The 22,455-nt window shown below is 50.7% G+C and overlaps 1 protein-coding gene across 3 annotated transcripts in view; it reads right to left on the reverse strand.

Moving 5' to 3' along the window:
• The window catches only part of LOC127031583 (fer-1-like protein 4), a 121,715-nt gene extending 101,298 nt beyond the window's left edge, over positions 1 to 20,417 (reverse strand). For 2 of the 3 annotated variants that reach the window (XM_050918580.1, XM_050918579.1), the window contains exons 1-4: positions 20,337 to 20,417; positions 17,770 to 17,825; positions 12,508 to 12,596; positions 10,684 to 10,783 (exon numbers count right to left, since the gene is read on the reverse strand). In XM_050918580.1, the coding sequence (XP_050774537.1) occupies positions 10,684 to 10,783; positions 12,508 to 12,596; positions 17,770 to 17,825; positions 20,337 to 20,415 (324 nt within the window). In that variant the 5' untranslated portion in view covers positions 20,416 to 20,417. Of the gene's footprint in view, positions 1 to 1,137; positions 1,803 to 10,683; positions 10,784 to 12,507; positions 12,597 to 17,769; positions 17,826 to 20,336 lie in introns of those variants that run through there. The other variant, XM_050918581.1, reaches the window with a different exon arrangement.
• Positions 20,418 to 22,455: the final 2,038 nt, after the last annotated feature.

Here is a 22,455-nt window from a genome sequence, read left to right on the forward strand (position 1 = left end):
CCTAATCATTTTTGTTCCCCCTCACTGTTTTTTTTTTAATTGTAACAGTTCTTTTTTGAGGTGGCACAACAAGAACTTCAGGCAGTATTCAAGATGTGAGCGTACCATGGATTTATATAGTGGCCTTATGCTATTTTCTGTCTTATTATCTATCCTTTTCCTAACAGTTCCCAACACGCTGTTAGCCTTTTTGACTGCTGCTGCACATTAAGTGAATGTTTTCAGAGAACTATCCGCAATGTCTCCAAGATCTCTTTCTTTAGTGATAACAGCTAATTTAGACCCCATCATTTTATGTGTATAGGTGGGATTAGGTTTTCCAATGTGCATTACTTTGCATTTATCAACATTGAATTTCATCTGCCTTTTTGTTGCCCAGTCACCCAGTTTTGCGAGCTCCCTTTGTAGCTCTTCACAGCCTGCTTTGGACTTAACTCTCTTGAGTAATTTTGTATCATCTGCAAATTTTGGCAAAACAGCATTTACCCCTTTTTCCAGATCGTTTATGAATATGCTGAATAGCCCTGATCCCAGTATAGATCCCTGGGGGACACCACTATTTACCTCTCTCCATTCTGAAAACTGACCATTTATTCCTACCCTTTGTTTCCTATCTTTTAACCAGTTAATGAGCCATAAGACGACCTACCCTCTCATCCCATTACTGCTTATTTTGCTGAACAGCCTTTGGTGACGGATCTTGTCAAAGGCTTTCTGAAAGCCTAAGTATGCTATACCCTTGTCCACATGTTTGTTGACCCCCTCAAAGAATTCTAATAGATTGGTGAGGCATGATTTACCTTTGCAAAAGCCATGTTGACTCTTCCCCATAAATTGAGTTTATCTATGTGTCTGATCATTCTGTGCTTTACTATAGTTTCAACCAATTTGCCTGGTACTGAAGTTAGGCTTACTGGCCTATAATTACCAGAATCACCTCTGGAGCCTTTTTTAAAATTTGGTGTCATGTTAGCTATCTTCCAGTCATCTGATACAGAGGCTGATTTAAATGACAGGCTACATACCACAGTTATGCAATTTCATATTTGAGTTCCTACAAAAAACTCTTGGGTGAATATCATTTTGTTCCAATACCTTTTCTAATGACAATCTGGGACAGTTCCTCAGATTTCTCACCTAAACAGAATGACTCAAGTGTGGGATCCCGCTCACATCCTCTGCAGTGAAGACTGATGTAAAGAATTCATTTAGTTTCTCCACAATGGCCTTGTCTTCCTTGAGTGCTCCGTTAGCATCTTAATCATCCAGTGGCCTCACTGATTGTTTGGCAGGATTCCTGCTTTTGATGTACTTCAAAAGAAAACTGCTGTTACATTTCGAGTCTTTGGCTAGTTGCTCTTCAAATTCTTTTTTGGCCTTCCTAATTATACTTTTTCACTTAACTTCCCAGAATTTATGCTCCTATCTATTTTTCTCAGCATGATTTAACTTCCAATTTTTATAGGATGCCTTTTTGACTCTAACCACTTCTTTTAATTTGCTGATTAGCCATGGTGACACATTTTTAGTTCCCTTACTATGTTTTTTTTTTATTATTTTGGGGTATACATTTAATTTGAACCTCTGTTATGGTGTTTTTTAAAAGTTTCCATGCAACTTGCAGACATTTCATCTTTGGGACTGCACCTTTTAATTTCCATTTGATTAACTTCCTCATTTTTATGTAGTTCCCCTTTCTAAAATTAAATGCTACTGTGATGGGTTTCTTTGGTGTTCCCCCCCACTTAAGAATATTAAATTTAACTACATTATGGTCACTATTACCAAGAGATTCAGCTATATTCCCCTCTTGGACCAAATCTTGTGCTACACTTAGGACTAAATCAAGAATTGCCTCTCCTTTTGTGAGTTCCAGGACGAGCTGCTCCAAGCAGTCATTTATGGTGTCAAAAACTTTATGTCTGCATCCCATCCTGAAGTGACATATACCTAGTCAATATGGGGATTGTTGAAATCCACCAGTATTATTGAGTAAGGTTAAGATTCTGTCTGCGGCAGCAGCCTATCCCTGAGCAGAGCCTGGGTCAGCTGACCCCCAGACTCAGATATTTCCCCAACGCCAGAGTTGCAAGTTAGTCTGTGCAACAGCACTACCCAGCCAGGAGCTGTCCTGCAGCCTCACTGTGAAGCAGACACTCTAGACTCCTAGCCTGCTCCAGATCCAGTTCCTGTTCCTGGCCTGACCCCTGTTCCAGCCTTGCCCATGTCCTACCCTGACCTTGCTCCAGGCCTGTTACTGACCTGCTCCGCCCTGCATCCACCTCCTGACCCCAGCTCTGACCTTGGCCTGCATCTGGACTCCAGCTATGGTACTGATTTGGCTTGTCCACGGACTCTGACCACCCGGCTTCAACCACTGTTCCAACCACCAGGTCTGACTGCCTGGCACCAGGGAGAAAGGTGGAGAGTTGCTGGCATGTGAAACCCTTGCAAACGAGCAATGTCCAGTGTCTCACCGAGGATCCACTTAAAGCTGTGAAATACACACCAGCTGTTAAAGAGCACCTGCCCTCTCAGACCACTTGGAGATCGCATCTAGTGGCATATGTAACACTATATCACAGGCTGCTGCTGGAACAATCAGCCTCAGAAAGTCACACAAGATACCCTGGCTTTCTGAAGAGGCCTCTGATAGATGAGTGAAAAAGGCAGAAGTACACAAGCACAGAGCTGTCTGAAAACATAAACAGCTGAAAGGCATTTTCCAGGCCTTAGCCAGAGCCAGCTCCAGGCACCAGCTTATCAAGCAGGTGCTTGGGGCGGCAACTCCGGAGCGGGACGGCACTTGAAGATATTCGGCAGCAATTTGGCGGAGGGTCCCTCACTCCTGCTCGGAGCGAAGGACCTCCCACTGAATTGCCGCAGATCGCGATCGCAGCTTTTTTTTTTTTTTTTTTTTTGGTGGCTGCTTGGGGCGGCAAAACCCCTGGAGCCAGCTCTGGCCTTAGCACAACATGACGGTGAGATCTGCATCAATTCCCTGGCCGACAAAGCAGAGGATGGCCTTGTCATAAACAGATGGTTAAGGGTTAATGTCTCTTTTACCTGTAAAGGGTTAAGAAGCTCAGTGAATCTGGCTGACACCTGACCAGAGGACCAATGGTGGGACAAGATACTTTCAAATCTTGGTGGAGGGAAGTCTTTGTTTGTTTTGTTCGTTGTTCACTCTTGGGGCTGAGGGACCAGACGTGCAACCAGGTCTTTCTCCAATCTTTCTGAAACAGTCTCTCATGTTCAAAATAGTAAGTACTAGCTAGAAAAGGCAGATTAGTCTTATGTTTGCTTTCTTAACTTGTGAATGTGTATTTTGCTGGAAGGATTTTTACCTCTGTTTGCTGCAACTTTGAATCTCAGGCTAGGGGGGAGGGAGTCCCTCTAGGCTATATGAATCTGAATACCCTGTAAACATTTTCCATCCTGATTTTACAGAGATAATTTTTACTTTTTTCTTTCTTTAATTAAAAGCTTTCTTTTTTAAGAATCTGATTGATTTTTTTCCTTGTTTAAGACCCAAGGGAATTGGGTCTGAACTCACCAGGGATTGGTGGGGGGAAAGGAGGGAGGGGAAGGTTAATTCCTCTCTGTTTTAAGATCCAAGGAGTTTGGATCAGTGTAGCCTCTTAGGGTAACCCAGGGAGGGGAAAGTCTGGAAGGGGGAAAGGAGGGGGGGGATGGTTTATTTCTGCTGGTTTTAAGACCCAAGGGGTTTGGGTCTTGGGTTCTCCAGGGAAGGTTTTGGGGGAACAGAAAGTGTGCCAAACACTATATTTTGGCTGGTGGCAGCGCTATCAGATCTAAGCTAGGAATTAAGCTTAGAAGGGTCCATGCAGGTCCCCACTTTTGGACGCTAAAGTTCAAACTGGGGGAAAAAGACCTTGACAGGCCTGAAGTATAATGACCTGCCATGCCTACGAGCTATTGTGTACGTGGCTGGCAGCCATAAACATCTTCTAACATCCTCATCACAAAACCAGATAGCTCTCCCTACTCATCATCCAATGAGGACCTGGACAGATGGAAAACACATGATGAAAGCACACACCTGCCAATGACTATCCAAAGATATATGACCTGGCAAACCACACAGCAGCACACCCAGGGATGAATACTGATCCTCCGTCACTCGAGGAAGTACAAAAGGCCATCCAAAAGTTATGAAATCAACATGTTGCTGGACCTGATAGTATTCCACCTGATCTGCTCAAAAGTGCCTTAGAACCAATGAGCACTGGCCTGCATCAACTGTTCTTAAAAGTGCGGGCATCAGGCAGAGTGCTAGAAAAATGGAAAGATGGCATCATAGCATCCCTATACAAGGGTCAGGCTCTTGCACCGAACATGCCAACTACCAGCCAATCTCATTGTTACAGTCCCCATAAAGGTTTTCACTCATGTCCTGCTTGGTAGGATGCAGCAGCTCCTTGACAGACATCATCATTCACAGCAATCAAGTTTCACTGCTGGGCAGTTGATAATGGATGCTGTTCTTAGCTTCCAGCTTCTGACTGCACCAAGAATTTAACTGCTCACTTCATGTGCCATATACCAACATCAAACCTGCTTTTGATTTGATCAACAGGTGAAAGCTTTGACTTGCACTAAAAAGAGTTGGCATTCCAGATGTTCTGCTAAATCTGGCATACAATTTTCACACCAGTCCCAGTGCAAGAGTGCACATTGGTTCACTCCTCTCAACACAACCTCACACACGTGGCAGAAATGTATTATCACCCCGGTACTATTAGATTTAGCTATCAACTGGATATTAGGACGTGCTACTCCATGTGTCGGAATCAAGGTTGGTCAAGAAATGTTCACCAACTAAGGGTATGTCTACACTACCCACTGCATCGGCGGGCAGCAATCAATCCAGCAGGGGTCGATTTATCACATCTAGTCTAGATGCGATAAATCGATCACCGAGCACTCTCCTGTCAACTCCTGTACTCCACTATCGTGAGAGGCGCAGGCAGAATCGACGGGGGAGCGGCAGCAGTCGACTGTCCGCAGTGAAGACACCAAGGTAAGTTGATCTAAGTATGTTGACTTCAGCTACGTTATTCACATAGCTGAAGTTGCATAACTTAGATCGATCCCCACCCACCTTCCCACCCCCCCCGAGTGTAGACCAGGACTAAGACTATGCTGATGATGCAGTCTTGCACTGTGGAGAGTATTGACAAGTTCACATAAATAGACTGCAGACAGAATTAAAGTGTTCACAGCAAACTGGACATCCTCCAACAAATAGGTCTTACCGCTCCTGCATGAAGTCCATGTCACCTGTGGACACAAAAAATATCTCTGCACTGAGAGAGAGTTCAGGATCCATCAAAGTTGGGTTCTGCCTGTACTGCTACATGGGTCAGAAACCTGAATCCTCCTAGAAGAAGACTTGGAGCTGCTAGATACATTCCATATATGTCATCCACACCAAATTCTGAGCATAAAGTGATTTGACTTTGTATGAAATGCCATAATCTTGCAGAGCTCTAGCCGTCCTCAGATCACTCACGACATTCAAAAGCGACTTTGTATGCTCTTCAGACACATCACCAGGACTGACAAAAACATCCCGGCACACCATGCTCTCAAACTCTCCTTGAATGACCATGCAGCCTGCTTTGGCACCAAGACCCTAGTGGGTCAGAGATTGCCCTCAGGTTCTGAGAGCGCTGACACTCAATATTCCAGAGCAGGCCCCTCTCCAAAGAAATGGAGGACCCATTCCCCACTGACAGCGCTGAGGAAAAGGTCACATAAGACCAATCCTAAGCACTCCAGATCTCAGGGTGACTCTTCCACCTCCCCCAGGAAAATTGTGGACCGGCATGGAGTTGGTGCTGGCACACAGATTGGGGCAGGTGCCTCTAACACTTCCCTGGTACCAAGTAGGGAGGTTAGAAACTCTGTACCATGATTCTGGTTCCAGCCCCTGTATGTCCATTGAGACCAGTACCAAGGAGGGAGATGCCAATACTGTTTCCACATCAACAGCGTATCAGGCAGCTACAGACTTGCTCTGCCTTTCAGTCATGACCTCTCCTTTGGTTTCACCTCACTTAAAAATTACTTGCTTACAAAATCAGAAATAGAAATACAAAAGTGTCACAGCACACTGTCACTGTAGCTGAAAAATTGCTGACTTTCTCATTTTGTCTGTATGAAATCTTAGTTTGTACTGACTTTGCTAGTGCTTTTTATGTAGTTTATTGTAAAAGTAGGAAAATATCTAGATGAGCTGATGTATCCCCTGGAAGACCTCTGTGTAGTCCAGAGGCATGAATACCCCTGGTTGAGAACCACTGATCTATAGCCCAATCAACTGACTGAGCTGCTGAGCCCTTGGGTCTGTTGGCACCACACCCCAATCTTCCCCTTTCACAGGCTGTGGAGGCAGGGCCAGTACCAGGATCAGTATGGGGGACCTCAGTATGGGGAACCTCTGCAGCACTGCAGCAGTTGATTCTGCAAAAGCTTCCATGGCGACTTTCACTGGCCTTAGCGTCAGTACCATCAGGCACTCCAGTGCTGCTACTCACTTTGGCACCGACACCACTTCCGGCACCAGCATGCTCAGTACCAATGGTACTGCTTCCATCAGCAGTGCTGCTTCCTGCCTCCTTCTGGCAATTGAGGAGTCAAAGCAGTGACTCACTTCATGTGGTCTCGCTCCGCCTTTATCTCTCGGATCCCGAGACTCCTCTGCATCTGAGTCGGGGTCGTCATCCTCCTGCTCTCCATTACCTCTGGAGCCGTTGATGGACCATTACAGGTACTAGAATTGGTGCATGTCTTGTGGTCAAGATGCAGGCCACTGGCCCAGCACCTACTGGCCAGAAATACCTTATCCACGTCACTGGGCTCCATGGATTCCCTGGGACACTCCTCAGTCCTGCAGGACAGCCACCAGCAGTCCTCCCTGCAGAGCATCCAGAGTCGTCCTATCGAGGTCCATCAGCCCTGGAACAGGATCTGGCTCTGGCCCAGTTAAGGGCCTCGTCTTCATCTCCAGACAATGCTGGCTCTTCCTTCCCTTCAGCACTGGAGAATTTTAAGGCCTACTAAGATCTTTTGTGCAGAGTTCTTGCCAGATACCAACCAAAAATGAGTGGATATCCTTCAGCCATCCACCCCAGGGAGAGTCGCCCTTCCTATCAGTGATGCACTCCTCGAAACAGCTAAGACCCTCTGGAGCGCACTGGCTTCAGAACTGCCTGCGGCTAAGCACATGCAGAAGCACTATTTCATTCCCACACAGGGATTTGCGGGGTTTTATTCTCATCTGGCCCCAAATTCCCTAGTCGTAACTGCAGTGAATAACATAGCCCAGCAGGGCAGGGTCAAGTCCACCTCCAAGGACAGGGACTTTAAATGATTGGACCTCATAGGCAGAAGATTTACACCTCCTTTTCCTTACAGATGTGAATTGCTAACCAGCAAGTCTTGCTGTCCCCGCACTATTTCATCACTTGCCGAGCTGTGTCAAAGTTTCATTCCAGCTGCCCAAGGCCTCCCAAGAGGAATTTCAGGCATTTGTCATTGAGGACTGCTTGGTGGCTAGGGTATGTCTATACTACTCACCGGATCGGCGGGCCACAATCGATCCAGCGGGGGTTGATTTATCGCATCTAGTCTAGACATGATAAATTGACCCCCAAGTGCTCTCCCATCAACTCCTGTACTCCACCACCATGAGAGGTGCAGGCAGAGTTGACAGGGGAGTGGCAGCAGTCAACTCACCACAGTGAAGTGAAGACACCGCAGTGAGTAGGTGAAGTTGCGTAACTTAGATCGATCCCCCCGCCAGTGTAGACCAGGCCCTAAGACATCCCTGCAGTCCACGCTACATGTCACGGACACCTTGGTCACTGTGAGGACAGCTTCCTGGCTACACAATTCGCACATTGCCCCCAATGTCCAACAGCCATTGAGGATTAGCCCTTCAACAGCCAAACGCTAGTTTCAGACGAGATGCTGCACTTCTTCAGGGACTCCAGCGCTACCCTCTGATCCTGGGGGTGTGCACACTGGCGGCATTCAAGAGCAACAGCAGTATCGTCTGCAGAGCATGTTTGCTTAGCCCTGCCCTCGTCCAAGGCAATGGGACGACCCAAGAAAGAGGGATAGAGCCCAAAGGAGAAAGCAGTCAGCTTCAGGGTTCAGACAGTCCACACACACGCCCCTGGCGCCCTCCAAGCGTCCATTTTGACTCCTTGGTCCAGAGCATTGTTCCAGTCATTGCTCCTCCCAGTACCACAGTGGTGGGAAACTTGTGGCCCACGGGCGGCCCATCAGGGTAAGCTGATTGTGCAGGTATGGTCTCCCGCAGCTCCCATTGGCTGGGAACAGCAAACCGCGGCCACTGGGAGCTGCGGTGGGCTGTGCCTGAGGACAGTCAACGTCCACAAAATGTCTCGCAGCCTGCGATCAGCTTACTCTGATGGGCCGCATGCCATTCACCAGCTTTGCCTCAGTCTGTAGTCTCAGCCTGCCACGACAGTTTGGGCATGTTGGAGGCTCTTGGCCTACATGTCCACTTGCACGCAGGTGGTCCAGTTTGCAAGCTTGCGCTTTCGCCCCCTTCAAATATGACTCAGGACAGTCTCATTCCATATCAACGTGCTGGAGCTTCAGGCCATCTACAAAGCATGCTGCACTTTTTGAGGACCGTATCAGAGACTCAGTGGTTCACTTATTCACCGACAATACCACTGTGATGTACTATGTGACCAAACAAGGGGAGCACACTCCAGGTCACTCTGCCTAGAGGTGATCAGGCTCTGGCTGTTCTGTTTTGAGGAGAACATCACTATGGTAGCTGTTCACTTGCCCGGGGCTCAGTATCATCTCGCAGTCCATTTCAGCAGGTATTTTTCCCTAAATTGTGACAATCTGGGTTGCCATACAGCAAGTGCAAGAAGAGATTTCCCACCTTTATGCAACAGGCTTTTCCCAAGTCCAGAGTAACTGTTTAGCACCGGCTGAGGGGACCTGCCAGTCAGGATTGAGTGCAAAATTAAATGAGCTCATCTCAAGACATGTGGGGTTAACGTAGCGTTTAACTTCAGTAAGGGAAATCCTGCTCCTCTGCAGCACTGTGTGTTATGGAGTGGCAGCTGGTGTTCCACAACTGGGTTTCCAGGCTATGTGCTATTTTACTCCGCAATGCAACCACAAATGACCCAAAAAGTCGTATCGGCCTCCAAATTGTTACGTTAGCCCTGAGACTGGGGTAGAATCTCCCTGATAAGCTAGAAGTGAATTGGACAAGGGGTTCATGGATAATTGCTCCATAATACCGTGTTAAATGCAGTTCCAGCAGTGTAACTTCTTTATTTTAAAAGCAGGAAGGAGGAGAGAGATCCAACCACTGGGTCCTTCTCTGGGTCCCCTCCCTCAGATCCAGGGCCAGCCCCAAAACATAGCTAACAAATGCAAAATTACAAATTGTGTTAACATTTTCCACTGTGGTGAGCTTAGTCCAGGATTCCCAAAGGCTGCTGGGAACCTGAGATTCCATGTAGTATGGAGGTTCAGTGGGGGGTCACCACCACACCCCTGAGCCTGAGGCTTGCTGCGGGGCTCAGCCCACCCTGGAGCTGTAGAAGCCAACACCGATCCCCATAAGCCTTAGCAGGCTACTTAGTCCCCAGAGAACCATTCTGGATGCTCCCAATGTGCCAACACATCTGCCAGGCAGGCAGGCAGAGAGATGTGCTTTAAAGAACTTCTCAGTGCCTGTGTCTGCTGCCGCCTCATCATTCTATATTTGCTCTCACACTCCAACGCATTAGTGATACCTCCCAGCTTCTCCCCAGCCACTTCTCTGATTAGGCTGCCCACATTCCAGCCTCCCAGTCGCTAAAGAATACCTTAGCTAACACTAAGCCCCACCCCTGGCAGAATTCCCAGCTCGAAACTGACACATTAATAAATCCTTTCTATGTTTGCTTTGTAATTACTCCTGTTTCTAATTCACCTTCCATCTAGTTCCTTTGAGGCCCCCTGGCTCCCAGAACACATGGTCCATCTCTCTCCTTACCTCAGATCCCAGTCCTCTGACCTGCTTGGCCAGGCTGTCAAGTAAGACCTCATAACCCTGGGCTATGGTTCAGCTTTAAGTAAATTCAAGGATTCACACACACTAGGCCTATTTAGTATCAACTAATATGATAGATTGTCAATGTGAAAACTTATGAGCCTCAAAAAAAAGCCACATGTCAGTAAGAGCAATAGGAAATGCTTGGGATTACCTCAGTTCAGATCATAAAAGACAGCACGGTAGAGTAGCCTCCAGGAACGTATCATTACAACTGTTATTTGGTGCATATTCACACAGAAAAATGTCCTAGTCAATAGGCTTGGAAAGACTCCACAAGGCCATATCAAGCCCAGCATTCTGCAGGACTTCTCACTACTTCATTCCCAATAACATCTTGTCTAAACTATTCTTGATCTCTGATAGGACAAGGCCTTAACCAAGGTACACAGAGTTGCTGGATATTTTCTGATATGAGGAAATCAAAGCATGGGAGAGCAGGAAAAGCTTTAACAAGTCAGACATTTGCTGGCTGTGCAACTGGGGCCCTTCTGGTGTCCTGGTGCTCTCTCCTTTGGTGCTTTCCATCTAACCAATGCTACAGTAGCCACATGCCTTACCCCAGTGATGCTGTGGTTCTTGTCAACGAGGGCCTCTCTGAGGGTCAGGCGTCCAGATGTCACTAGGTGCTGAAGGCTGATGACTAAGGTACCAAGCAGTCTACAACAAAACAACAGTCAGAGAGGGAATATTCTGTTATGTTTCAGTCTCAGCTAGTTATCAGAGCAGAGAAGGTAGCTCACGGCACAGACTCCACCCTGATAACTCACAACATGGCTGTGTATATAATATTGCCAAAGTATTTCCTGCAAGTCTATTAGTATATAGGCCTATTTGTTAGCCTGAGATAGAATTTTGGGTTTGACTTTTGATACGCTTATATCTTATACTAATATGTGTGAACAAAAACACTGTGTGTTACATCTGCTCACAAGCAGATGGGGTGAAAAGAGATAAGGTAAAGACATTACAGGGATGTTGTCGTTATCTCAGAACCAAACATTACAAAACAAGGAACTGTAGCTGTTAAGGCCAGATGGGACCTCCATGATCTAGTCTGACCTCTGGCACAGCACAGGCCTGAGAACTTCCCCCAGAGGTTCCTGCAGCAGCCTAATGCCTTGCGGTTGAGCTAGAGCAGATTTTTTTTAAAACCCTCCAGTCTGAAGGTGACGGAGAATCCATCACATACTTGGTTGGCTGTTCCAGTGGCTAATTACCCTTGCTGGTGAACACTTATGCCTCATTTCTAGCCTGAATTTATCTAGCTTCAGCTTCCAGCCACTGACTCTTGTTATGCCTTTTTCTTCTAGATTAAAGAGCCCCCTGATATCAGAACTCTTCTCTCTTTGCAGATACTTAGAGATCATGATCACACCATCTCTTAACCTTCTCTCCTAAGTCTCTCACTGTACGGCAGATTTTCCAGGCCTCGGGTTATTCTTGTAGCTCTTTTCTGAGCCCTTTCCAATGTGTCAACATTATTTTTGAACAGCAGAACTGTGTGCAGTATCCAGTAATGGTCTCGCCAAAAATGTCGTAGGTAGAGGTCATTACTACCGCCCTGATCCTACTCAATATTCTCCATCTTATACAGCCAAGGATCGCATTTGCCCTTTTAGTTACAGCATCTCATGGGGACTCATGTTCTGTTAATTATCCATCTTGTCCTTAAGTCCTTTTCAGAGTCACTGCTTTCCAGATAGTCCCCCATTCTGTTAGCATGACCTATATTCTTTGCTCCTAGATGTATGATCTTATATTTGCTGATTTATAAACTGCATGTTCTCTGAATGAGCCCAGGTTACCAAGCAATCCAGATCAGTCCATATAACCGATCTGCCCCCATTATTACATACCACTCTGCCAGTATTTGTGTCATCTGCCAATTTTACCAGCAATGAGTTTTTATTTTCTCCCTGATCATAAACATAGTCAATAGCATTGGGCCAAGAACAAGACCCCTCTAGAAACCCCCCCGGTAGATGATTCCCTATTTACAATTGCATTTTAAGATCTATCAGTTAGTCAATTATTAATCCATTCAGTATGTGCTACATTGATTTTGTACCATGTTAAGTTTTTAATCAGATCGTTCTGCAGTACTAAGCCCAGCACCTTACAGAAGTCGAGGTATATGACATCGCCAGGATGCCTCTCTCAACCAAACTGGCAATCTCATAAAAAAAAAAAATCAAGTTTGTTTGACAAGACCCATGTTCCCTTAAACATACACGCACTCACTGGCGTTATGTTCTCATCCTTTCCATCTTTCCTGATTGCATCCCATCTCAGGTTTTGCATGATTTTGCCCAGGCTCAATGTCAGGTGAACCAGCCTCTAGTTACCCAGGTCATCCAGTTTATCCTTATGCAAAAACCTACCTGTTACTGAAAACTTTACTGCAGTTGTAAACTTTAACTAGCAGCATCTCTTCCATAATGAGCTTCCCATAATGTGGCCAGCGAAAGAGCTATAAACAAACACAAACATACAGTGAATTTTCAGAGCTTCTGCCGCACCTCATGGCCACAGAGGATCCCCACTAATTCTCACTTTGTCCCCATTCCCTAGGGCCTAGGGTTATTCTCCTCCTAACATTCACACTCTAGTGAGAGATTCTGTAATAAAGCCCTGGGTGAGTGAGAACATACACCCCACAAGATTTTCTTTGGGGCAGAGCCTTTCAGTAGTGGGCACCTGAGATGCTCCTGGGACTCGAGCTGTTTGCCTCATCTAGCCAAGCCCTAGGACATGGAGACTCCATGTGTTCCATGTGAGAGCTGGGACACCCACTGCCTTCCCCTCCTTGCCCTTCCACTGGGCATGAGGCCTGTCAAAGGACAGCTAGTGGGGGGCAGGGCTATAAAATAAAATTAACAACATTGCTAAAATATAAATTGCAAAATAAGTCCAACTCCATCCAGCAGAAAAGGAGGTGAGCCAATTGGAGGACGAGCCAGGACACCTGGCCCCCAGCACTGCCCCAGGGCCCTGCAGCGCTAGGCATGGGCCAGGGGGGCAGAGGAGGGAGCCTGATTATTCTGGGCAAGGGACATTCTTCCTGATCAGGTCTCAAGTCTCTTGTTCCCATGGTTTTGCTGGAGGTCTAGTTGGAGGATGCAGGGAAGTGAACTGGGACTTCTTTAGCCTTATTGGAAAGGGCTGGGTGCTGAGTGTTGAACAGAGCTTTCCTTCACACTGTTTATTCAGGCACTTGAATTAAACAGGTAATAACAAAACCAAATTCAGTTCAAAGTGTTTCAATATTAGGCCTAAAGCTCCCTCCCTCTCCACTGCTTAGCTGTGCTTGCTTAGTGTCTCTGATTTCATAAGCCTTCCAGCTCTGAGTCAGCCCTGGAGTCTACCAGGGGTGAGACCTGAATTCCCAATGTAAAAACAAGCAGAATCCCCCGCTTGGCTGAACCCCCCCTTTCACACCCTAAAACAGGGTGTGCATCCATTTCCCCACCTCCTCTTATCGGTCAGTCTCACCCTGAACGTGCCTCAGGTCCCAGCAGTGACACTTCTGGGACTCAGCCCTGGGCAGGGCTTTCTGGCCACTCCTGTCTATATTTAGCATTGCTCCCTTCCGCAATTTCAGTTTCTTGATAACAAACACTGGAGAGGCGGGAGGGAAGTAATGTTCTGTACAAACAGGAGCCGCCAGGAAGCCCTGCCAAGGGACTCCAGCTGTACTGAGAACATGGCCCAGGCCCCTGGGGGCTTTCCCGCTGAATGCCACAGAGGAGCTCTGTGCTGGGCATGAGAGAGCAGCCCACACAGGCAGGGCACAGTAGCCTGTTCCCCAGCCTGGGGCTGGCTGCCCTGTGCGCCCTGCTTCCCTTTGTGGGCCCCCAGGGCACTGCACAGCTTCTAAAGCAGCAGGTTTCCTGCCACCCTCTGACACTCTGGGGCCAGCTGGACTCCCCAGCCCAGGCAGGAGGCTGTGTTGCATCACTCTCCACACCTGACAGCCACATTTGGGGCGCTCTCGCCTGGGAGCCTCAGCCTCCCGCAGACCCAGGGAAATGGGGAGTCGCTCTTACCACGAACAGGCCAACTCATGCACTCAGCGAGGCTGCTCCCAACCACAGACTAGGGTGACCAGATGTCCTGATTTTATAGGGACAGTCCTGATATTTGGGGCTTTTTCTTATATAGGCTCCTATTACCGGCCCCCACCCTCTGTCTCGATTTTTCACACTTGATCTGGTCACCCTACCACAGACTGAAAAGGCTCGCTGGGCTCATCCCTACTCAGGGTGTGTGGGCAGAGCCGGCGCCCCACCTCCAGGCACCCCTCGCAGCACAGAGACCTGGGTGAGGAGAGGGTGGAGCACCGGGGCCCAGAGCCGCCTCTGTGATCCCAGCTCTCCAGGCACTGAATTCAAACCACCCGACCCCAAGCTCAGTGGGTTGGAAAGCCTGAGCAGCCACGGGGACCATGACAGTCACATCCCTGGGTGTAGCGGACTAGCCCACGGCTGACATACCCTCAGGGCTAGAGTCATCAGGGGACTCAGCCACCGGAGAGTCAAGCGCAAGTGCTGCTCCACACCCCAAGGAAGAACTCCATGTAGTTCAAAAGCTTGTCTGTCTCACCAACAGGAGTTGGCCCAATAGATTTTGTATTACCTTCCCCTCGCCTTTATCTCTCTGATATCCTGGAACTAACACAGCATGCCCCAAATGGGGCACAGTAAGAGCTCGAGCCCAGGTCTCCCACACCCCAGGTGGGTGGCCAGACTGGTGGGCTCTTGGATACACTGAGACACATAGCCACCCTCAGCTGTGTCTTGTGCAAGGCCACGCTCTGAGCACACCCACCAGATCAGCCCAGCAGGCAGACGGGCAATGGAATCCCACCTGGGCTCAGACATGAACTAAGACACAAGTGAGCTATGGGGCAGTATCAGACTGTGCACATGTCACCGGTGGAAGTGCAGTCATCTCAGCGATTTGAGGTGCCTAAAGGGCGAGGCAGCAGCTGACCAGGTACCTAAAGAGGCAGTTAGGCACTGAAATCCTCTTTGTGAATCCAGCCCTTGCTCCCTCAGGCTTCCCAGGCACGAACCATTCTTCCCGGCGGCATGGGGCCAGAGAAAGAATCCCCCTCCCCCTCCAAGACTGCTGGGGAGGCCAGATTAAGCTATGCTTTGACATAACCACTGGGCTACGTTTTCCCAGACTTCCAGAGGAGCTGGAATAACAAGGTTAATATTTAACAGCTTTTGCTTTCGATTTTGATTTCTTTATGTTGAATTCCTAGAGTGAACCTTCCATGGTTAGTCTGTTGTGAACAATCCTGACTGACGCCCTGTCCACTGGCTGAAGGGAGGTATTGAGGGGGTGTCACTGCTGGTCTTGGACAAGGAGAGAGCACAGTGAGCAAAATAACCATCACAGAATCTTAAGCAGGGAACAAACCCCCTCTCCCTGAGTCATGCCTGTCGGACCAGGAGTCTGAGGGTGAGTCTACACTGCAATGAAACACCTCAGCTAGCCTGTATCAGCTGATACTGGCTCATGGGGCTTGGTCTACAGGGCTGTAAACTGCAGTGTAGACAACTGGGCTCAGGCTGTAGCCCGGGCTCCGGGACTCCATGAGAGGGGACGGAGTTCTGTGAAAAGTGCAACAAATGGTTGGGCATTTCAGCCAGGCACAGCTAGCCTACAGCTCAACCACTGGGAGTTTATGGAACAACCCTCTGCTCACAAACAAGCTGCCAGTGTTCAGTCCATTGGCGACAGTTCTATTCTGTTTTCCAGAACCAACGCAAAGGCACACGCCTCCCTACTGTCTGCATACTTCACTTTCCTCCTGGGGGAATTCTGTGTCCTGCATGCATGCAGAATTCATGTCCCCTGCAGATTTCTTTGCTTCCCTGAAGAAAAACTACTTTCTAACAGGAAAGCAAAGAGAAGCCACAAGAGTGGTCATGTGCCCCTTCCCAGCAGTGTAGACATGAAGTTTCAGGCACTTGGAGCAGACAGTGGAGAGGTAAATCACCATGGTGGGAGGGAGGCTGGGGATGCCCTGGCCAGTGGCTCCTACCCTGCACTGGGCTCAGCTGGGGAGGATGGGACTTCCTCTTCCCCTGCAAGAGGCATCTGGGCTCGGGACAGACCTACCCCAGAAACTTCCCAGGGCTGCAGGAAGCTTTGCACCCCTCTCCCAACTTACTGCCCCCATCGCTCCTCAGCCACAAGGGGAAGGATAATGATATTGAGAGCTGCTCTGACCCCTCTGCCAAGCCTCACCTCTCTGCACCCAGAACCTCTCACCAAGCCCCTTAAACCCTCACCACACCAAGCCTCACTCTCTCCATCCAGACCCCTGCCAATCCCTTCCCCCCTGCATCTGGACCTCCACCCCTGCACTGAATCCCCCACCCCGAAGAGTCTCACCCTCTACACCTGGAGCACCTCAACAAGCCCCCGCACCTCAACCTTCGTTCCACTGAGCCACAACATAGCTGCACCTGGACCCCACCCCATCAAGCCCCACTCTCCCAGTACCCAGACCTGCCCACCAAGCTCCATTCTACTCTCACTCAGATACCTCTGCTGACCACAACCACCTTCACCTGCACCCTCCTGCAGAGTCTCCCACATTGCCCCTGCATCTGGAACCGCGCAATGAGCCCCTGTGCATCCAGATCTCCCCCCCTACAGACCCTCCACTGAGCCACCCACACCCAAATTGCCCCATACAGAACCCTCTCACCCCACACCTGGATCTCCCCACACTAAGTCCCTCCATGCTCGGATCCTGTCAGGCAGAGCCTGCTTGTCCCATACCTGGTGCATCTGGCACGGAGGGGCAGGGCCTTGGGGTATTTCTGGGGCAGGCCCTGGCCCTTGCACTGTGTCAGGGTCAGATGCAGCCTCACCACCAAGTCCCTGTCCTGGGGAAGGAAGAGGGGGGAAAGGTACAGGGTGATCTCCCACCTCTGTGCAGCCAGTGGCCTGTGCTCCCCACTGCCATGCTGGAGCTTCCACATTTATTTATTGACAAATAAAGTTTGCAGAATTTTAAAATACTGTGCACAGAAATTTATTTTTTTGGCACAGAATTCCCTCAGGAGAATTCACTTCCTGGCTGAGACTCTTGTGTAGTTCTCCTATGGTCCTTCAACCAATGGCAGTGGTCCACTCCAGAAGTTGGGGGGTGAACTGATTTCTCTATTTATAGCTTCTAAGTGACTTGGGATCTTTTCTCTGGAAACGCCATTGTTCTAGAACAGCAGCTGGGGTGGTGCTGAGGTTGTCAAGCTGCACCTCTTTGCCAAGACCACGACATTCTTTTGTGTCTGGTCATTTTCTTTTACAAAAATCCATTGAATGTTAACTGACACCCCCACACCTGCAACCCCATCTCCACCCTGCTCTGGGACTCCCCAGGCCTGAGGTTGCAATGAGGGGCTTAAGGACTGACTGGAGCTGAACCTTTCTCAGCCATTTGCTTCATTTCAGAGCCCCAAGACAGCAGGACTGAGTCAGGCTTCTTAGGGATCTAGCTTATCTGGTCACCCAAGAACAGCCCTTAGGGTGAGCCTGGGCAGGGCTTCACCAAGGATGTAAAGAAATGGCACAGCCCAGCTCCAGTCGCTGCAGACACTTGCTGTCCTGTGATCCCTTACCTCTCCGAAGACAGCGTCCTGGCCACAGCGAACCTTCTTCGTCTTCTGAGTAAACCCTGGGGAAAAACACATGCAGAATGTTAAGACAATGGTCAGATGCAGGGTTTCATCCTCCTAATTCTGCCAGCTGGGAGGCCAGGACATCTAGCTATGCCAGATCTATGCCTAATTCTTTAAGGGCCCAATGCGGGACATTGGGGTGCTCAGCACATCTCAGGACTGGGTCTCATGTTCATTTCAGCTTTCCCAGGCTGCAGCATGTGGGTACTGGCTAGTGTGTGGGGACCCAGGGACTGCTGGAGCTGCAGCTCTCTTCCTCCATCTCCCAGCAAATGGCAGATCCCTTCCTAGGGGTATTTCCCTGCCATCACCTCCCTTCAGCACTAAGCTGATCCTGATCACTCCCACCTGGTCCCTGGGCCCCCGCAGCTCATATTAAGTGAGCTTCCCCAATGGCACTGTGTGCAGGAAAGCCCATAGATAAGACACAGGATCCACTGGCTCCCCTGGTGCAACAGAAGTCCATTATGATTTGAAGGTTTCCAAATGGCTCTGGGTTGCTGTGCAGTGCTCTGCTCAGCCATTGCAGTGCCCAGGTCTACAGAACTGCCTGCAGAGAGAATGCTGGGACTGGCACAAGACGGGCCGCAGAGAACAGGCCATGAGGCACAGGCAGGGCTTCAATTCACCTGGAGCTGTCTGGAGCAGAGCTCCAGTAAATATTTTCAAATCTGCAGGGCAGAAGCCCCGAGGTCCAGCATCCCCCGTAGGCCAGACGCCCAGAGCCCCAGGGCTCCAGGAATACTCTATGAGAATTTAAGCACTGGGCACAGGACTTGTCTGTGCTATAAAATGAAGTCAATGTAAGTTAAGTCGGTGTACAGCCACTGCAGTAATTACAGCGGTACTTCACGTCCCCATTACCCTCCTTCTTTTCCATCCTCGCCAGGAGCTTTCACCAACTGAAGTGGGGCATTGTGAGCAGGGGTGGCTCCAGGCCCCAGCACGCCAAGTGCGTGCTTGGGGCAGCATGCCGCGGGAGGCGCTTTGCTGGTCACCCGGAGGGCAGCATGCAGGCAGCCTTCGGTGAAATGCCTGCGGAGGGTCCGCTGGTCCCGTGGCTTCGGTCTAGAGCCGCCCCTGATTGTGGGGCACTGACAGCTGGAGCCCTGGGGCTGACAGCCTGAGCTGTAGGCACGGGGCTCACATCTGCTCCCCCCGTAGCTGTCAGGCAGGTGCCAGGTTCACAACTGGCCTCCCTTCCCTAGCCCTGTGCTAGCAGCCTGAGCTGTGAGCCAGAATGAGCTCATTTCACAGCAAGGAGCCTACCAGCAGTGAAACTGACATTCTTGTCAGTTTCATAGGTGCTGTAATTTCACATCTGGGCTCTGGCTCCAGCTGCCAGCCTGAAGGGGGCTCACAGCTGGAGCCCCTGCCCACCTCAGGGCTGACTGCCAGCAGCCAGTGGAAGTAATGCAGTGTCTCTACGGACACTGTGTCGCCCTACGGACATCAATCATAGTGCTGTGCCTGGCACCATAGATCGGTGTAGCTGGGGCCTTAGGTTGCAGAGGCAGCATTGAGGTGTGGACACTGACCTAAGCAGCCTTATGTCGCCCTAACTCTGCAGTAGGGCAGAGGGATACAGCCTGCTGGAAGGGGGAAGAAGGGGGGGCTGCGGCAGGGAGATGAGACCGGCTGGGAGGGGGGCAAAGCTGTAAGGGGATGAGACCTGCTGGGGGAAGGGCGCAGGCTGCTGTCAGGGACACGCCCTGCCAGGGAAGTGGATATGGGCTGTTGCAGGAAGATGGGGTGCTGGCTCCTCTCCTCTCTGGCCGAGCCACTGGCGGGGGCTGTACAGCGCCGGAGCCCGTTGGGAGAAAACAGCACAATCTGCAGATACGCCCACCCGAGCCCAGCAGCGCCAAAACTAACGCTGAGTCCAAGGCGCTGGCACGGAAGAGAAAAGAGGCAAGATCCCTGCCCAGAGCCCCAGCCCTGGTGCAAAGGGCCCCTCACCAAAGCCGGGCTGCTGACGCGCAGCGGCAGGTGGGATCGAGACCCAGAGCAGCGAGGAGGCGGCCCGGGCAGCTGAGCCCGAGGCGAGCCTGGGAGCACGGGGCTCCATGGGAGAGGAGAGCCAGGGAACCGGCAGTGCCGCACCCGGGCAGGGGGCAGAACATAGAAACTGGCCTGTCCCCATCAGAGACCTCTGCACATCGGCTCCCAACCCCACTGCACACTGGCTTCCGCCGCACGGACTAACACCCCCCCCCGCACACCCCACCGGCACCCCTCCTCCGCGGCTACCAACTCCGCCCCGCGCCTAGCACCCAGCCCCTCTGCCACCCACCCACCCTGCACACCGGCACCCAGACCCCCATTGCCCCGGCACCCAGACCCCCCGCCCAGCCACCAATCCTCCCTGGAGACCGGCGCCCAGCCCCCACATCTACCAACCCCCCCCCCCGCACCCAGACCCACCACTGGCTCCCAACCCGCGCCCTGGCACCCAGCCCCCGGCCCCGGCTCCCGCGCGGGTCCGTCCGCCCGACCCCGCGCCGCACCTCGGAAGCTGAGCTGCACCTGCCGCTCCCCGGCCCCCGGCAGCTGGGTGACCCGCTTCACGGTGACACTCAGCGCCATGCTGCTGCCGCCGGCCACGGCCCCGACCCCGACCCCGACCCCGGCCCCGGCCCGCTCCTGTGCTGCGCTGCGCCCGGCCGGTCCCGGCCCGGTCCCTCGCTGACTCACCGCCAGGACGCGCCCAGCAGGTTGGGCCGCCTGCTCCCCACCCGGAAAGTACACATGGCACTGCCCTGCCTGCCCCTCGCCCGCGGCCACCTGCCCCAGCAGCCTGCACTCACCCCCCCTGCCCCTCGCCCCCCCTACTCCTGCACTTACCCTGGCACCTCAACTCACCCCCTGCACCCCTGAACTCACTGTGGCTCCTCACACTCACCCTAGCATCCTGCACTCACCCCAGCTGCCCCTCGCCCCCGCCACAGCCTGTACCCCTGCACTCACTCACCCTGGCACCCCAACTGTCACCCCCTGCACCCCTGAACTCACTGTGGCTCCTCACACTCACCCTAGCATCCTGCACTCACCACAGCTGCCCCTCTCCTCCCTGCACCCCAGTACCCCTGCACTCACCCTGGCACCCCAACTCTCACCCCCTGAACTCACTGTGGCTCCCCACACTCACCCCAGGACCCTGCACTCACCCCAGCTGCCCCTTGCCCCACCCCCAGTACCCCTGCACTCACCCTGGCACCCCAACTCTCACCTCTTGCACCCCTGAACTCACTGTGGCTCCCCACACTCACCCCAGCTCCCTGCATTCACCTCAGCACCCTGCACACACCCTGACACCCTCCCACTCACCTCCAGCAACCCCGTCACTCACCCTAGCACCCCCACACTCACCCCCAGCACCTCTGCACTCCAACATTCACCCCAGCACCCTGCACACTCCCCTGTACCCCCACACTCACCCTGGCATGCCAACACATACCCCCACTCACTCCTGGCAGCCCCTGCCCCAGGCACTCCCATCATCCTAGGGCAGATCTTGTAGAAAAACATTTTGAATGAAAATTTGACAGTGATGGAGAATCCACCATGACACTTGATATATTGTTCCAATGGTTAGTTACTCTGACTGTTAAAAATCTATGCCTTATTTCTAGTCTGAATGGGTCTAGCTTCAATTTCCAGCCATTGGACCGGGTTAGACCTTTCTCTGCTGGATCAAAGAGCCCATTATTAAGTATTTGTTCCCTTCTCTTTGTTAAATTAAAAGATTGAGCTCTTTGAGTTTATCACTATAAGGCAGGTTTCTAATCCCGTAATCATTCTCGTAGCTCTTCTCTGAACCGTCTCCAATGTATCAATATCCTATTTGAATTGTAGGCACCAGAACTGGACACAATATTCCAGCAGCAGTCGCACCACAACCCTCAAATCTTTTTCAGTCACTGCTTCCCAGGATAGCGTCCCTCATTCTGTAGCATGGACTATACAAACCCCATACTGGGACCAAGGGGTTAAAAGACAGTGCTGGGCCAAGCTAGCCCTGCACCTCCAACCCTGCAGCGCACACACCAGCAGAAGACAGGGTTGAAAAGGGAGCAAACCCTGCTGAGAAAGTGGGAGGAATAGGCCTACCCTGGAGGTTCCTGCCAAAAGGGGCTAGAGATGCCTCCCTGAAGTACCAGGACTGTATGCTGATCCCAGTTAGGATTGCTGGTCTGGTTTCCTTTTTCCTTATCTGGGACCAGAAGTGGAGGGAGCAGTGGTAGGAAGCAATGCAGGGGAGGTAACTCAGCTGTCTACTGATCCTCCTAGGGCCCTTGGTTGAGCCTGGTAGAGTGGGAATGCTTGGGCTCCCCTATCAATGCTCTGATAACTGAGTGGATGCTAATCACTAGGCCACCCAGCCCACTGAGGATCCTACTACAGGCCTACATTATTCACTCCTAGATGTACACATTTATATTTAGCCCTATTAAAACGCATATTGTTTGCTTGTGCCCAGTTTAGCGAGCAAACCAGAGCAATCTGAATCAGTGATCTGTCTTCTTTATTATTTACCATTCTCCCAATTTTTATGTCATCTGTAAATTTATCAGTGATGATTTTATGTTTTCTTCCAGGTCCTTGAGAAAAATGTTAAATAGTGTA

This window comes from Gopherus flavomarginatus, chromosome 11, assembly GCF_025201925.1.
Source record: "Gopherus flavomarginatus isolate rGopFla2 chromosome 11, rGopFla2.mat.asm, whole genome shotgun sequence".
NCBI classification, from domain to species: Eukaryota; Metazoa; Chordata; order Testudines; family Testudinidae; genus Gopherus; species Gopherus flavomarginatus.